The sequence below is a fragment of the Nilaparvata lugens genome, chromosome 10, assembly GCF_014356525.2.
Source record: "Nilaparvata lugens isolate BPH chromosome 10, ASM1435652v1, whole genome shotgun sequence".
Taxonomy (NCBI): Eukaryota; Metazoa; Arthropoda; class Insecta; order Hemiptera; family Delphacidae; genus Nilaparvata; species Nilaparvata lugens.
The window spans coordinates 24165306-24184537 of record NC_052513.1 but is presented as its reverse complement, the minus strand read 5'-3'; the positions used below and the strand labels follow the sequence as shown (position 1 = coordinate 24184537).

General features: G+C 36.0%; 1 protein-coding gene across 1 annotated transcript in view; it reads right to left on the bottom strand.

Moving 5' to 3' along the window:
* Positions 1-13269, bottom strand: part of LOC111062415 (fatty acid synthase-like) — a 76806-nt gene extending 63537 nt beyond the window's left edge. The window contains exons 1-4 of the mRNA XM_039436663.1: positions 13082-13269; positions 11829-11998; positions 11056-11208; positions 10242-10415 (exon numbers count right to left, since the gene is read on the bottom strand). Of these exons, the coding sequence (XP_039292597.1) occupies positions 10242-10415; positions 11056-11208; positions 11829-11988 (487 nt within the window). The 5' untranslated portion in view covers positions 11989-11998; positions 13082-13269. The remainder of the gene's footprint in view (positions 1-10241; positions 10416-11055; positions 11209-11828; positions 11999-13081) is intronic.
* Positions 13270-19232: the final 5963 nt, after the last annotated feature.

Below are 19232 nucleotides of genomic sequence, written 5' to 3'. Positions count from 1 at the left end.
TTCAAAATGAGTCATACAATAATATTGAAACGTCATATTTTTGTGATTGTGTTAGTGAAAATGAAAGTAGGAAAACTATAAGCTGTAATGCCCCGTCCGACCCCACCCATCCACTCCATGACAGGAGGAGGTCTGAGTTCAAAGATCGCGGAATGTCAAGAAAGACCCATTGTTTAAATGATCAAGTAAGACCGGCTACAGTATATACCGCACAAAGCACTTTTATCCCTGCTCATTCTGAAATTTTGATCGATGTTACTCTGAGAGATGTAATCAAGGAAGGGCTTATATTCATTGAACCCCCATTAGATCCACTGCCTGGAATAAGGGTTGCTCGTAGTGTTCAGCATGTCAACAATTCAATCTCATTTGTTAAAGTTATAAACCTTAATCCGTATCCAGTACAGCTATTAAAAATAAATGTATGGGTATTGCAGAGCATGTGAGGATTACTGAACCATCTTTACAGATAGCATCTGTATCAATGGATGAAAATAATTCAAAATTAGAAAAACAAATTGATGAGACTTTATCACATCTAAAGACTGAAGAAGCTGCGTTAATAAGTAAAGTATTAAAGCGCTATATCACAACATTTGAAGAGCCAGGATTAGAGGGATGTAATGTACCCGTTGAACATCATATCCCCACATTTGAAGAACGACCGATTGCGAAAAGACCCTATAGAGTACCTTACCACATGCGCCCAGTAGTGGAAGAGCATATAGCCGAAATGCTGAATAAAGGTATAATTGTACCGTCAAACAGTCCTTGGAGTGCACCGATTGTACTTGTAAGAAAGAAAACAACCGATGGAAGCCTCAAATATCGTTACTGTTCAGATTTCAGGCTTTTAAATTCAGTTACTAAAGCAAATGCATATCCATTATCGCTTATAAATGAGACACTTGAAGGACTAGGCAATAGTAAATATTTCTCAACTTTGGATTTGCAAAGTGGGTACCACCAAATAAAAATAGCAGAAGAGGACCAAGAAAAGACTGCTTTCACAACCGTCGGTGGGCATTTTGAGTATAAGAGAATGGCTTTTGGATTGACAGGTGCCCCTCATACATTCCAAAAATTGATGGACTCCCTCCTGGCCGAAATTTTAGGAACAGGGTGTTTTGTTTATTTAGACAATGTAATAGATCACAGTCAAACAATCAACCAACATGCAGAACGTCTAGCTCACGTGTTAGCAGTATTCGAGAATGCTGATTTGAAAGTAAATCTCGAAAAGTGCAATTTTGTGAAAAGTTGTGTTCGTTATCTGGGTCACCTGGTGACATCGGAAGGAGTGAAACCCGATCCGGAGAAAATCAAGGCGGTTAAACAATACCCTGAGCCGAAGAACGTGCAAGAAGTCAGGAGTTGGCTTGGTTTAGCCAATGTGACGTTTTATCGATGGATTTGCCTTAATAGCTCAACCCCTAACACAATTAACAAAGAAAGGAGTGGACTTTGTATGGGGGCCACAACAGATGGAATCATTCGAAAAATTGAAGAAATTATTGTGTTCGGAGAATGTTCTTATATTCCCTGACTTTGATCGCGAATTTATTGTTGCAACAGACACGTCAAGCACATCGATTGGCGTGATACTTTCACAGCAAACGGATAACGGAGAGAGGCCTGTAGCATTCGTGAGTCGACAATTGAATGACGCCGAGAAAAATTATAGTAGGCTACTACAGAACGTGAACTGCTGGCTGTTATGTATGCAACAAAAGAGTTTCGATGCTATCTTTTAGGAAGGAAGTTCACGCTAGTCACCGACCATGCAGCTCTGAAATGGATGCTAAGTCTGCGCGACCCTTCATCCAGACTAACCAGGTGGGCTCTGAGATTGGCTGAGTTTCAGTACGACGTGGTTCATAAGCCGGGTAAAAGACACTTCAATGCAGATGCTCTCAGTCGCGCCGTAAATGGAGTACAAATAGAAGGATTATCAGAAGATTGTGTTGCAGCCGAACAGCTGCATGATGATTGGTGCAATAAATTGTTGGAATCAAATCTGGGTCAAATAGAGAATGGATTAGTATGGTGGACCAACAAAAACGACGATCCATCTCACTGGAAATTAGCTGTCCCTAAAACACTAAGAACAACTGTGTTGAAACTGAATCACAGCACCCCTTGGGCGGGACACTCAGGACAAGAGAGAACCGCTAGTCGTGTGAAACAGAGATACTATTGGCCCGCACTAGGAGAAGATGTGAGAAAGTTTGTAGCAGAATGTCATGAATGTGCTCGTCGAAAAACTCCCGTGTCTTTGAAAGCCCCTGTCCAACCCGCTGAAGAGCCGAGTTATCCTTTCGACCTTGTATCGATGGACGTAGTCGGCCCACTTCCAACAACAAGGAATGGAAACAAATACTATGTTAGTTTTATTGATCATTTTACACGTTATGCGGAGGTCATTCCCATCGTCAATCAAACAGCGGAAACAATAGCTAAAGTCTTCATCACCAACATTATAACTCGACACGGTGTACCCAACCGTCTACTGAGTGATCAAGGCCGAAACTTTTTATCCAGTTTATTTGTGGAAACTTGTAAAATGCTGGGTATTGACAAAATGAGAACGACAGTGTATCATCTGGAATGTAATGGTAGAATTGAGCGATTACATCGTACCCTGAACGAATCCATAGCACATTTCGTAAAAAGAGACGGTACTGATTGGGACACCTGGTTGCCCTATGCCCTGATAGCATACAGATCCACACCTCATGCATCTATCGGTTATTCTCCTCATTTCATGCTATATGGACAAGAAATAGTGCTTCCAGGATCGTGGGTCATACCAGATAAGGTTCGCGGAAAAACTACTGAGTTTCATCTGAAAGAGTTGAAGGAAAGATTCTCACAAGCATACAAAATAGCAAATGAACGATCTATACAAGCGGCGCAAAAACGAATGAAGCAAGTCAATCTCAGTAGAAAACTTCGGAGTTTTGAGGAAGGAGATTTAGTGTATCTGTTAGAGCCAGCTGTTAAACCAGGAAACTCAGCGAAATTCCACCTTCCTTGGGAGGGACCCTATGTTGTAAGTAAGAAGCTATCCGATGTAAATTATATGATAAATTTATCGGATGGAAAAAGAGTAATAGTACATATTAATAGGATGAAACCATGTTACAAGAAAATGGAGGTTTTTGAACAAGAAAATGAACCGTTGACAGATAAAGACATAGCTGGGAATGATGAGGATCTCGATCATAGGAGGAATGAGGAGTTCATCGATTATCGTGCACCCAAGGATGAGGATGACGAACTTGTTGAAGCCGAAGAGATTGAACGAGAAGAGGTGGTAGAAAATATTGAAGAAAATGTCGAGGAGGAAGAAGAAGAAAATCTCCCTAGCCCCGTGTTGGATGAGAGAGAAGACCCACTCTACCCTCCAGGTAGAAGTAGAATAGTTGAACGATCACCTTATTTCACTAGAAGTCAAGCTAGGAGTAATGCTTTCGATGGACGTAGAAATTTGCATTAGAAGTTCAAACTAATTATGTTATGACAGCTTGATAATTATTGGACAGTTGGATCGAGTAGACTGTTCTTATTATTGAGGAGTCAGGATGATTAGTAAACAAACAAATGCCCCGAGTAAAGCGTTAAACTGCTCATCATCATAATGAAATAGATTTCAGAAATGAACTATTGATTTGAATTGATAAAACATGAAAGGAAATTGTCTGCAGCGAGACTCTAAACTGCTTTATTTTAAGAATTCAGCTAGCTGAATGTGGAGAAAAGTGAAATGGAGAAAGAGTGATCTGAGTAATTGAATATAAGAGAAATATCAGTGGAATAATTGTGTGATAATTATGTGTTATTTTATAAATGAGTTGAATGAGAGTGATGAAATAACCTTTAGGTATTGGCTAGATGATGAATTAGAATATAATTATGTAGTTATATTATATTAGATGAATGAAAAGATACTCGACAAGGATGGAAGATCAGCCTTCAAAAGAGATAGAGAGAGAAGTAAAACGTTGCTACTTGCCGCGAGACAATGCAATCCTTCGTCATCAGAAAAACATCTGTGACGAACTTATAGGCCTCTTTCACACGGTAGGAGACGTGCAACTTGAACACTGAACAGTGTTCTCGTTTTTTTGTCGAAGTACATTGAGTCAAATCGTGTCTTTCACATGGTGACTCCTATCCAGGAACCTCGTTTTGTCACGTCTTTTCCCCTCGAGGCAAGCAGAGGCAAGATCTAACAACTATGCCGCCGTTTCCACAAAGTATGACTCATCACTTTTTTCTCAAAGTCTAACTTCCTTAAAAATATAGATAGAAGATTTCTGATTTCGGATTTGGATTCAGCGACCCCAAATTCTTTAAAGCGTAAGTCCCGTTTTCGAAAATATCCGAAAACAAGGAAGTTATGGCTGTTTTTAATAAAGCTTTCTATTATCATATAATTATACGGTAAAAACGAACAGGTACTGTACTATACAGTACGTAAGTACTCTAGCTATTATAATACAACTTACACTGTATTCGTGTAGGAATTTGGTAGGTTATTTATCTTGATTTCTGAAAATACCCCAAAATAAGGGAGTAAGATAACTTTGAAAAACCAAAGTTTTCCTGCCGATTGAAGAAACATTAAAAATTAGTCTAAGACATATTATGTCTTAGAATAAAAACGTGTAACAAATATCAGATCACTATTCAAGCTATCAAGCTTTTCATAAATTTCATAAGTTTGTGTCGACGGTATATGACATAAAAGGCAAATGCTCGCGCTTGGTCCATAGTTCTACGACTGAGGAATGAGGATTTAGGTCAGCAACTAAAATCGACAAGCCATGATTGTCAATCTTACTCATGATACAAAGCTTTGTACTATGATACATGGTTTTCATTCCGTATCATTCTTTAATAAAAATAAAACAAGATTCTGGTTTCAAAAGCATCAAAGTCGCCAGGCTGGTCTGAGCTATTCATGACTTTTTTTCAGTATGCATTATCAACTCAGCAGTTCTAATACACAGACATCACTACTTGGAATGCCATGACATTTTCTATTCTTTCAATTCCTATTATTACCATAGATCGATTCAGATCAGCACAATGTTTATACTGTATGTTCATAATAGATTTTTCTGATTGTAAAAAGAAATAGTCAATAATTGCTGGGAATTTAAAGTGATATTCAACGATTTGAACCTGATAAATTGGATTGTTGAATGACAATTGAAATTCAGTGAATTTTACTGTACAACATTCCTTTTCCTCCTATTTTATTGGGTGATGAGTGGAGATGATTTATGATTTCATATTTGGATTCATCTTTTCATAGTTCAATATTTTTTTGGAAAACTAGAACTTTTAAAAATTAAAAATGTTTATGTATAAACTTCTCAGGTGTTCAAAAACTTCTTAAAACCTTTGCCTGTCCCTTTGTGAGGCAGGAGTATTATTATCTTAGTATGTACTATATAATCATATGATAATGGAAAGCTATATTAAAAACAGCTATAACTCCCTTGTTTTTGGGTATTTTTGAAAATGGGACTTACGCTTTAAAGAATTTGGGGTCGCTGAATCCAAATCCGAAAATCAGAAATCTTCTATCTATATTTTTAAGGAAGTTAGACTTTGAGAAAAAGTGATGAGTCATAGGTTTGAGCAAACGGCGGCGTAGTTGTTAGATCTGTCGGCTTATTCGTAAGATCCCCATGTGAAAGTACAGGAGAGCTGCAAAATATGAAATATGATCTTCCGTAATATGATATTCCAGGAGCGAGGTCTCTGCCGTGTGAAACTGGCCATAGGATGAATGACAATGGACTTTGGATTTACAGAAATTGTATGGAAAGACTCTTACCTACCACAACTATTTGACAAAGAAGAAGAATAGAAAGAAGAAAATAATATAAACAGTAGTAACCCAGATTGTAAACAAATTTGACCCGGTGAAGGGTGATGACCGTTCTACTGTTTACGTTATTGTTATGATTCAGCCCAGTATGATGTAGATGAAGCTATTAACTGTATAATCGATGAGATGTTAAAAAGCAGATGTTTACAAAAATTAGACTATTGTTCTTGTAAAATAGTTTGAATGAATTAGGAGTAAGATGCTTTGATACTATTGTTTGATACTGTAAGAAGAAAAATATTGACATTATTTACTTGATTGAATGGAATTCATTCATAGATGATAGGTGATCATTGTTATATAGGTATAGAGGTACTTGAGAGTACCTTCTAGATATCATTAATATTAGATAGATTGAACAATGATATTGCTATTATATAAGGGTTTACTAGAACTTGAGGAAATGAAACCGAAGATTTTATTGATATTTTACTTGAATATGAATGTATAGGAATTATATTATAGGAAAATATTGAGATAGATTAATCATATTTGAATATATTTTATCGATAAACAAATGAGTTTTTCGTGTGAGAACATGTTGCATTATTATTTTTTTTTGTTAAGGAATGCAAGTACTGCTATTAGGCTTGATATTGTCAATTGAATTACTTGTTTGAAGTAGATAGCCTTTGAATTTGACTCATCAATGATTTCAAAGTATAGTTAGGAATTTTTGTGATTGCTAACTCCAAGGTATTAAATCATAGGCTACTAAGGGGAAGAAGAAGGACAACAAGGTTCTCCTCTAGGACATCATTGTTGTTAAAGGGGCCCTTAATCTTCGTCCAACTTCAAGAGAATCCAGCATAAATGGCGTATGGTTCGAACAGCAGGGAGAAGTACTGATGTCAGGCGACAAGTGGACAATTGTAATTGAAATCAACGTGACTGAAATTCAACAGGTATTAGCTGAATTACAAGGTCGTACCCAAGACACGGCCTTCAAATTGATCAAGGCTGCCGCCAAGATGCCCGCACTAGAAGTTCAAACTCAGACCTTGGAAAGAATTCAAAGCATGGAAACCGAGCTGATGGCAACCACGCTGACCCTCACCGACTTATGTCAGAGTCGTAGTCGGCGAGGACTCATCAATTTAGGAGGAAAGCTGCTTTGTGTATTGTTTGGAGTAGCCGAGGACGAGGACTTACAATCCGTGCTTCGAAGTGAAGAAGCCCTCAAGCTTCAGACCGCTAGCCTCCTACACATAGAAAAAGGTCATCTGTCAATTACCAGAGAGCTTAGTCAACAAACGGTCAAAACCAACCAAGATCTAGCCAGAATTTCAAAAGAAGTGTATGCATGCGTTGCCAACGTGGAACGAAATCTACACTCGTTATCTTTGCAGACCTCAGCAACCGACACCCTTCTACACATGTACATTAATGTGACCAATATGATTCAGAACTTGGAGTTAGCAACTTATAAGGCAATGTTAGATTTAAGGAAAGTTTTATTTTTATTGAATCAACTAGCAAATGGACAGTTAAGTGTGGAATTGATATCACCCCTAGAATTAAGTGTAATTTTGGAAAGGGCTCGGTCGAGTTTACCTGGGTAGCTAGAGTTAGTTTTTGGAACTGGCACTTCCCAAATTTTCAAATACTATCAACTGATAAAAACGAGTTCAATAACTGTGAACAATGTAATCAAAATATTGCTGACTGTTCCATTATCTTCTGCGAGTCGAAGATTTGAGCTGTTCCAGGCCACGACACTACCCGTGAGAGACTCTAGCAGCAACCTGACCGTACGTTATGAGCTGAGTCATAACTTGCTACTCATCTCCCAGGATCGAGACCGCTACACTACCTTCTCTTCCGAGATGCTACAGAGATGTGAGCCGGGACCAATCATGCTATGCACAATCCTGACACCAGTTTACAATAGACACTACCCATCGTGTCTCAGCTCTCTATTCCTGGGCAAACACCAGAGTGTCAAGGAGACGTGTACTCTCAAGGTGTTGGCCGACGATCCGCCAGACATTTTGGTGTGGCTAGCCGGAGAGTTCAGCTGGGCTTACAGTTTAGCCATGGAACAACGTTTCATCTCACAGTGTCAGTCCAACGGGAAAATGAATGTTGAAGAATTCAAGTTACGGGGAACTGGTCTCCTAAAAGCAGCGCGGGGTTGTACCATTAGCAACCCCAAATATCAGATTCTGGCTCCCGCTCGAAACATGGGTCATTCAGACACTCATCAGAAACCATTTGATATCTACCTTCCACCACTCTTGACACTGGCTCACGACTCCAGCTTGGCCTCTCGACTGCGGACAAGTATACGAGAGCGACAACAAGAAGGCCAACTCTCCCCTGGACCGATCGGCATAGATGAGATAGCTATCTTCAATCTCATGTATGCTGTGCAGCAGACGGAGAAGCTGCAACCGACGTCGGCCGATGACAACACCATGAAGTTCATCTGTGGAGGGCTGGGACTCCTTTTCCTGGGGCTCTTGGGAGCCTACTGCTTGTACGAGAGGTGCTACTTCCTGATGTGTGGTCGCACGCCAACTTCACTGCCACGATGGAGGCACGTGCTCTGTCCAGTGCGCACGAAACCAGCACCAGTACCATCAGCAAGCGAGCCACCCCACACAGCGCCCCCGACTGCGAGTCCACCAGCCAGCAACTCTATTCATTTGGTCGACACCGCTCAGCCAGTACAGCACAGCAGTGCACAGCAGTGTTATTGTGGCGAGTGAGAAGTGAGAAGCAATAAAAAGTGTGAAGTGAAAAGCAATCAGTGATAGTCACCCTTTTGCGAAGAAGGGGGTAGTGTGACATGGATAGAATTTGATTTCTTATTTTATTGATTGATTTTTATGTGTTTTAGATTTAAGATTTTTCTAGGAGAAAAGACTCTGATATTAGAATAATACTTTCCGTAGTTGGACTTTAGTGGGAAAATATAATTTAGTGAGTAAGTAGTATTATTGCAGAGACAATAAGATTCTGCTAACTTATGTCTAAACGACTCTGGGAACCAGCAAATTCAGGGATATTTGCTAGTTCTCACGGATGAGGCGGCTACACGAGGCAAGGACAAGGCGGATGTTTGGTAGCCTGTAGATATTTTCACAGAGGAATACTGCAGACCTGGCAAGTACCCGCTTGCCGAATCACGTGAGAACCGACTCTTCCAATAGCAGCAGTTAGGCCTTCTGGCACACTGACGTGGAGAGGGGGAAGTTTTCCGGACGGAAAACCTCCAGTCGTTAAACAACCGAGGTATCGAGCGGATCAAAATCCAAACCATATTGCAAAAAGTTAAGTTATTTTTCCGGCATTATGATATACGTGAGTGTCCTGTGGTTTGGGATTACGGTGGGAGTGATAGCTGTGGGTAAGTGCCAAAATTTCTAGCTCCTTATAAAACATTTTCATCCGGCTGAGACCCTAATCAATAAAATCATTGTTGTAGTAAATTTCTAGTTAGCAGAATCGTATTGAAAGGTAGTTGGGTTTTGAAGGAATAATATTCGGATAAAATGTACTGCATATTTCATTCTTTAAATTGCAAGTAATTGTCATAGCCTAATAAATGAGAAAATTCTTTAGGTAATACCATGTTGTTGTCTATCCAGTTCCCATGACTCCTTTGAAGTAGTAATAAGATATCTTCAACCCCCATCAAGGGCGGTTACACATAAATGATGTAGAAAGAGTGACAAAATTATGATGCATTCATTAAAGATGCAATGCATAAATGATGTGAGAAGAGTTACAGAGCTTTTACAATATTCAATTCTATTCTTTGGTTGTTGAAGCATTCATTACCACTAGTGAAGTTAATTCACAAAACCACTTGAAATTCATAAAACCATATAATCATATATACAAATATTTATGTTCTGTAGGGAAAATGAAGTCTCACATTTGAATACAAACATGATTTTATACGGTAGATCCAACAATAAATTGATATGCATTCGGATAATAATGCAATCATTTTCATTTATTATTTGATTGATACCTACTAGGCAATTCAAAAAAATCATCATTCAATATTATATAGTCTCCACCTGATTTGAATGCCAATGTTAATAAGCAGCCATTTATATATATATATATATATATATATATATATATGCTGTGATCAATTTCATATTTTGTCAAAACTCCACAACAACATTGATGAGTCATAACAAATAATTCAATACCATTGCATACACATTCTATGCTAATGCCACAACTAGTTATAGTTGAAAACGTAACTAGTATTCAGTTGGTTGTAGACTTGGAAACGACAAGCTCTCTTCCTAGCTCTCTTCCTGTCACAGGAAATTGGAAAAACTGCTTTTATTAAAAAAAAGGAATTTTCGCTCACCAATGAAGTCAAAAGAATAAGATATTCTGTTGGCGAACATAGCCCTACAACAGCCAGTGAATCCATATCCATTCACTTTAGCAGGGTCCGTACCCCAGAATTCTTCTGAGTCGTTGGCAGACACACCTATGAATACACCCGTGCGAGATCCACGTATATCAGTCGGGTTCACACCTACAAATTGAAGCACAATCGCTTAGCTTTTCATCAAATCTAGGGCTACACTTGAGCAATCACAAAAATCAACTACATTATTGAAATTATTGAATATATTTCAAGCTATTAATTCTTGATGCATCCATAGCCCAGCACCTTATGTTATGAAACAACTTCGATCTCCATCATCTATTAAAGTTATTTTTGCAAAAATTATTATAGTAGGCATACTATTTTTTATGACTGCAAAAGCAATAATTAATTCTTGTTTATTGCTGTGAATATCAAAACTACTTAGGCCTATTTGAGGTACCGATAAAATACCACACATATTATTATTTATTCTACACTATCACTACAGTATTATCACTTTTTCTGTCTATCTAAACTGTTTTTTACAATTTTGCGATATTATTATTTGATCTTTAATTTATTTATTAAAACTCATATAAGAATTTATTGGATCACATAGAATCTACTGTCTTGTATCTACTGAGTAGGCCTATTTGAGGCAGAATCGAAAGAGTACTGACAATAATAATGCAAATTTAGTACAATGTATTTTTTTATTCTATTATAATATAGCTCACATCATCATAAATAAAAAATACTGTGGCATAATAGATCAACTTCATTATTTTTTTTAATAAACACGTACCTGCATCCATAATTGCTTCGTGGGTCAATTCGAGCAATATACGCAGTTGCGGATCCATGACATGGGCTTGCTTTCCATGCACACCAAAAAAAAGTGCATCAAAGTGCTCAAGATTTTTCAGCTTGCCAGATCTAGTTGGAAGATTGTACATACCTGTGGAATCACAATTTCTTCAATAGAATAATTGATTTAAACTCAAGAAATAGAAAAATCCATAAATAGTAAATACTCATGGTGTAGATTCAAATTTATTGCTTGATGTAGGAGAAAAATCAGAATTTAGAATGAGAAAAATGGAAGATTGAAATTATGGAATACCAACTATGATATGAACTTGATAATAATTGAATAAACACTTATAACTAATTATCATTCTGGTCGTAATATACTAACTCCATAACCCGTATTATTCTCTGTGATGATAAATATAGAATGTGAAAATCATCTTCTCTTCATTTTACATTAATTATATTTCTTGAATTCAAATTTAGTTTGGAAAAGGCTTAGTTTTATGTGAGCAGTCATTATTATTATTATTATAAGGCCTTCTCAGGTTGGTACCGTAGTGCAATCAAATCAGTCTCAAGAGAACAATAATTAAGGTAACTTAAATTGATAATTTATTTGATAATTTGAAATAATAATCAGTTTAATGTGGGAATCTCATTGATGACAGAAGGTCTTTCAAATTGGGTACGATAGTACGGAAGTACTACTTTTTAGTGACTATTTTCAATTAATAAATTATTTTAAGAGATAACTCTGTATCTTACCTGATGGCCAACGTCTTCCATCATCAGTGACAAGATCAACGCCAGCAAATAGATGATCTTTGAATTCTTCGACATTACTGCTTTCAGGAAATCGTCCAGACAGACCAGTGATGACAATTTCTTCATTGTCATGATCAGCGCTGCTCAATACGTTTTCCATATTCTATTTCCTATAAGAAATCCAAACCTGTGGTTGTTATGGATCAGTTTAATAAAAAGTGAGTAATGGATCAATAATAATAGACAGACCATCTGCTCTCCAGGTCTCAGCTTCAAGTCTGAAAAAATATATATTTCAATATTCACGCAGATAATAAATCAGAACATGATGACACGCGTTCCATAATCAATTTGAAAATGGGTTAGCAAGAACATTCCATAATTCAATTTGTGAAAAGAAGGTTATGTGTGGATGAAGAAATATTTATTGAGTCTGACATTATTATTTAACCATCTATTAGATTTTCCGTGGGAAAAAACGTTTTATATGATTGTAGCCTATCCTATGAAAAATTTAAATTAATTACTAGGTATTATCTTGTTTCTATGTTAATATATAGTGTAAGAATACAATAAGGTACAACATTAACTTATAAGATATTCATTTCATACAGAAATTCTTCACAAACTATTCATTAGAGCTTTAATTGAATAGGAATAAAATTCATACGGTATTTGCATATTATGAAGAGAGCTTCTTGAAATTAATACTCATTAGGACATGACATTTTTTATTACAGTATCGGAAGTTGGAAACTGAAAAAAAACGTTGAGTTAAAGATGCATCTTTCAATTACCACCCTATAGATCTCCATTGATTAGATTTCCTTAATCTCCTCTAGCTAGATCATAATGTTTTTGACCGATTAATAATCCTTATTTGTGAAAATTGAAAAACTGATCTGATAAATGCAAAATTTTGAAACATGTGAATCAAAAACTCTTATATCCTATAATTTATTTAAATTATCCAGATTCAAAGTTGTAAAACCTACCTACCGGTATATGAATGACAGACTTAGTACTCAGCACTTAATTAGGCCTATAATGAGAAAACGTTTCGAAATTATATACTAACTATAAATATTATCACTCTTCCCCAATGTTGTAACAGAAAAAATACCACTCGTGTATACAATATACAATAGGCCTACTACCCGTGTATTTTACAGTGTTATATTGTGCCAACTCCCATATTACAATACTGATATAAGTATAAACAGTAAATTAATAGCGAATTATTAAAAACTAACCTTTTCTCTTGTAAGACACCAGATATTAGTGAATTAAGTTAATACTGTGTGTTCAAGAATTTCGAATCGAATAGAATCCTATTCATGGGCTGCGATCAGTTTTATAGTTCTACTCATTGCAGCTGCCCCCACTTTCATCGACTTCGCCCGCCTGGACCGGATGGAAACGGAGACTATCTCAGTTTTTCAACACACATTATAATGAGGCGATTTTCTACGATTTTCTATTGTGAATAGCACTCTCTGCACCAATCCAATTCTATCAAACAAAAAAATAGATTAAATAATGAATATGATCAAATGATGATATTGATTGATCAATTAAATAAATATTCATGTACATAGTTCTCGTGTATTAAGGGGTTTCCCTTTAGGGGTTTTATCTAGTCTGAGATCAATTTTCAACTAGAAACCTATTATTTATATTTTCTGGAGAGAAGCCATATCACTCCTTTCCTTAAGAAAGGTTTCCTCCTAATAATTTGTTGAAAAATGTGGGTGAAAGATTATAGATCCTTCTTCAGTCATTTTCGTTTTTAGTTTTTTTAAAGTTTTCCATTGAAATATGAATACAAAAATAAAATCTCATTATTCTCCTCCTCTACATCCATCATTTTCAGATTTCCTTCATTGCTTTTCAGTGATGAATATATCAGTATGTAGCTACCGTATGTTTTACCTTTTTTTGACTGAATGAGAAACTTGTCTGAGATTGAATAGGACAAACTTCAATATCAGCATTGAAATATATTGATCTTAAGTGAGGATAATTGTGATAATATTATCTTTTTCTTTATTCTTCAAGATGAAATAACTATTTATCATTATTGATTTCCAACCTTGACAATCAGTTGATAGTTCAGTCACTATATATATATATATATATATATATATATAATATATATATATATATATTATATATATATATATATTGGTGCTTGAATTTTATATTGTACATAACTTACGGTAGTTCTGATTTTTTATATATTGTTTGGATACATAGGAGAAGTCCAGAACCAATATTACTTTCATGAAAATTTCCTTGTGCTAGATACGTACAGAGTAGCCCAAAAACCTCGTATTTTAAGTTCATTTTCCAGTTTTCAGTTATTTCCGCCAAGTCGGATAGAACAATTCGCTCCTGCCTTTATTTTTAAATAATAATATTTTGAATAAAATTAGATCATTCGGAGCTCTCTATGAGTACTGAGTACTGCGATCACTTTAATGGGTACCGATAGTGAGTAATTTTTCAAAAATGAGTGAAATTTCAAGAAAAAATACATTTTTAGAAATTTTGATCAACTATATCTTCCGATTGTTGCCATTATGGATAATTCAAAATCCCTCTGGGCGTAATTTTATGCTCTACAATCTGAGAACAGGTAGAGCGCTCTATCTAATTATCTCATATAGATTTCCAGGAACATCTGACAACAATGCTTGTTCTATTTTGAAAAACACCTCATTTTTAGCTTCAATCATCATCACATTGTCATCACATTGATATATCGCACAATGATATGAGTTTATAAGATCATGTCCTATGCGAGTCACCCGTTAGATGCACTTGATGTAGAGTGGTGGAAAGGTACGCTTAAGGACACTTTAAGGACAAAAATTCCAAACACTCATATAAACACTCATATTTATCTTTTGACACAATAATCGGCTCATTCTCCTCGGCTCGTCAAGGCGCTTCATGATTCAATTATGAATCATAAGTCAAATTCGGTTGAAAAATAGAAGATTCATCCTTGAGTGTACGGTAATTTAACTATTCATAATAAGGATAATTATTACATTTTTTTCTCTTTGTTTGAATTTGTCCAACTGAAAATTAACGTAACAGACAGTTCTATTAAAATATAGAACCGCGGTTCAATTAGGAGAACACTGATCAATCCATTATTAATCACCCCTTTTGTAGTCTTGCCCTTGTAGTGTATTGTTCCACTGATCAGTTGAAATAGCTAAGTGCACGTTTTTCTTTTAAGGAAGTTTTCCTTGTTCCAATTATTTTTTATTTTCTTGGAGCCGTGCTGTGTTTGATTATCCTATGCATAACAATAAAATCAATAAATGGAAAATAATACGTTTCCACCTTTACTAATAATGGTACAAAATAGTAATAATATATCATTACTTACTTCACATATTCAGTGGGTGATTATCTGGTGGAGTTTTCATTCCCTCAAACAACTTAACAAGTTCATGCTGACGTCACTAGACGGAACCGCAACTGGTTTAATGCTAATTAAAGTGTTCCATGATTCTCCAAAATTTTCCTAAGGACTGTTCATTGGGCGTGTTTTATTACTGCTGCAGGAGTTGAAAGTTCTCTCACATTAATTTATTTCAGAATGATCTCTGGTCAAGCACAGAAATTACTTCCATTGACAAGAGATATTTACTGGAGAATAATAATTATTCAATTTTCAACTGAATAGTAGTGCTTGATGTTAGAGTTGTCGAAGTTGATTGACATGTACATTCACTTTGGAATTTGGAATAATTTTTCAAAGTTATTGAAGCATCACAATATCATGATGCATGCCATTATTATATGTTAGAATCTTCTAAGTGGTGATAAAGTATGCTTCGACTAATATTAGGCCTATCACTGACGTCATACTGTGGACCGGTTAGAGTTTGTGAATGGATTCACACATACCTAGTTTGACACCTACCTGCCTACCTATTATACCATACTACCGTATTGAATATTCCGATTGTTATTCTTCAAACGGTATTCATCTTACTAGTTCAAATTATGATCATATGATTTGCTTATGTCACTAATTAAGATAATAAATTTATACAATTTTTTCTATTTATTCACATATCATACAACTTCAACAACACAATTACAATAATTATAAAATTAATATTAGAACCCACATAGACTATTACGTCCGTGTGTGGGAGCAGTTCTTAAGATTAGCTGTGCTACAATAAATAATAATTGGGCTATACCAGAGAAAACTCCTATAATGAGAATAACAACGTAGTGCATTTATAATATCACGCATAAGTTAGTTCTGCATTGTCCCACCAGATCGCATAAGCATGTCAACAGTCGCTTGTAATGGCTTGTAATGAGTGGAAGGAGAAAAGTGGGCTGGCATGGGAATATGGAAGGAGAGTGTCAGTCTTTTGATCCGGTTTTTTATAGCTGCATCTGGCAGCCTGCCAGGCTTTCAACTCATTTCTGAGGAAGCCTCAACAATAATATTGCAAGCACAACCAAAGGCCAATTAGTGGCCTATTATAAAAGACAAAAAGTTTCATTCCTTTGTGACATGTAGCTTTCTGCTCTGACAACTCTAGAGCTGAATAATGAATATATAAAGATTCTATTTTTCTATAATCTGTTGATATGAGAAGTTCTTTAATATGATAAGGAGAAGAAAAGGAGGATGATAAGAATAATGAGAAAAATAAGAAGAAAATATTATTTGATGATCATGAGTAGAAAAGAGTAGGATGAGATGATGATAATGATGATAATATTAATAAGAGAAGGAGGAGTGATGATGGGATATGACAGATGAGGAGAAGAAAGAGAAGAAAAAGAAGAACTTCTGATCATTCTCTTTCCCTCTCATAATTATTATCCTTCTTCTCACTTCTTCTTCCACTATTATTCTCAGCTCTTCACCTACTTCACATTCTCTTCCTCTTCCTCCTCCATTCTCATCTTCATTTTCTTCTTCTTCTCCTTATTCTTCTTCTGCTATTTCTTTGTTTCTTCTTTTTCTCCTCCTCTTCTTCCTCCTCCTAGAAGAAAAAGAAGAATAAGAAGACACGAAGAAATAGCAGAAGAAGAATAAGAAGGAGAAGAAGAAGAAGAAGAGAAAGAAGAAGAAGAAGGAGAAGAAGAAGAAGAAGAAGAAGGAGAAGAAGAAGAAGAAGAAGAAGAAGAAGAAGAAGAGAAGAAGAAGAAGACGAAGAAGAAGAAGAAGAAGAAGAAGAAGAAGAAGAAGAAGAAGAAGAAGAAGAAGAAGAGAAGAAGAAGAAGAAGAAGAAGAAGAAGAAGAAGAAGAAGAAGAAGAAGAAGAAGAAGAAGAAGAAGAAGAAGAAGAAGAAGAAGAAGAAGTAGAAGGGGAAGGAGGAGGTGATGGAGTAGGAGGAAGTGTGAGTGTTAACTATTGTTATATTCTTATTGTTGAAGTTAAACTAACAATTTCTTCCAGGTTTCAGACTGGACAGACAACCAGTCCTCTTTTGAAAAAAACATGTTCTATCCAAAAATTGTTTTTGTTCAAAAAAAGGTCTGGTAAGCTTTGTTATGAAATACAGTCGAATCTCTGAAAAAGTCTCTCTTTGTTTTTGGGGACCCAGGAGAACATAAGAATGTTCACACATATCAGGTCACGTCTCTTATCATTATCATCATCATCAGTCTCATCACCCTTATACAAACCATGAAGTGGGCATCATCCCCAGCGAAAAAAATTCTCACCAAATTATTAGATTAATAGAGTTTTTGATGTGAGATTTGAAGTTATAAGATAAAATCATGGTAGCCATTCTCTTAGTGCCACAGGTTTATGCAGTCTAGTAATTTCAAATTATATTCTAAATCTGTACATGAACTGAATCACATCAAAATAACAAAAGTTGAATTCCATAAATTTAACTACAACCCCTCCACATTCCCCAACCGCAAAGATTGGGCCCGGGCTAGGGACCGGCTTGCGGCTGTGTTACATATATACATATATTACAATTCATATAATACCGTATCATTCCTTGTTGGACTCCACCCCGAATTCCTCCACCTACAACATTTATTCCGGGCTTGCAGGTACAGCTTTGCTCGCCTTCAACTCGCAGTTAGTTCAGATTGCGTACTACCTTTACAAATATAATTATTTGTGGGGATCTAATATCCGGATCCATATCCTTGGTTAAGGTTACCTCAATTCTCCCTAACACCCAACCTGAATTCCAAGAGCCGAGGGCCGAATCGGCCAGCAACGGCACAGGCACACACTCTTCCCTTCAAGTTAAATACCTCCCGCCAAAGACAGAGAGTAAAGAATCAGGATAGGGGGAGAAGTGTAGGTCCCGTGTCTCCACCCGTCAGTACGGCTACTGACCCCAACCCATACCCAGCTGTAGCTAGTCCGCGTCGTAGTAATACTTCGCAATTATTAGGAAACCTAGAGGGTGGAATAGGACATTCTAATACAAGTAAGGTTATGAACATGGTAAGGTGAACGCCATATGGAACTGAAATAACCGACACATGATATTCAAACATATATGTTGTAATCATTGGAAAGCTTAAAATAATCTTATCAATCAGCTGATCGAATTAACTTTGTATTTATCGAGAGAGCAAACTTGCCAAGTGTTTGTTCCATTGTATGCTTGGCCAGTTCGGTTTGCGCCTTCTATCAGCTGTATTTATGGAGTGTCATACATTCCGATTAGAACAGAGCACAGAGATTTTCTTTGGTTAGGAGTTTGTTGATAATTCTTTTTTCAAATTTAAATTTTATTGTCTTGAAAAATCACATTGGAAACTTTCTTAATTAATAGACAACGAAATTACAAAAACAAAATGTCAAACATATACCTACATTTATTTGTAGCACAGCCAGAAAAAGACAAACTTAAGTACTAAAACTGTGAGTTCATTTAATATAACTTTTTTTTTCAATATTTTTTGAATAAAAAGTACAAGTTGATAAGAGATGTGAGTAATTTCTTATATTTGATCCAAATGTTTATTTTGATTTTATTTGATTAAATTTTCTCCATGGAGACTCTTTAAAGAGTATAGGAAATCGTCAAGGACAATTTGTCAAAAAAATAAAGGAATACATATAAACATATATTATATACATCACATTCCACAATGAACATTGCAATTTAATCCTCCCAAAAACCTCATTCTCCATCCATAAATTCTTGAATACTGTAGTGAACCCCGTTTGCTAAATATTTTCTCAATAGCTTTTTGAAAATATCCTTATTCTCATTCTCTCTCAAAGCTGACGGCAGTTTACTCATAAATTTCATACCCATATAAGAAGGCTTATTTTCATACTGAGCTGTCCTGTGGTATTCTGCAGAAAGTTTACTCTTATTTCTAGTGTCATAATTATGTAAGTCACAGTTTCTTAAAATTTTTTTGTCT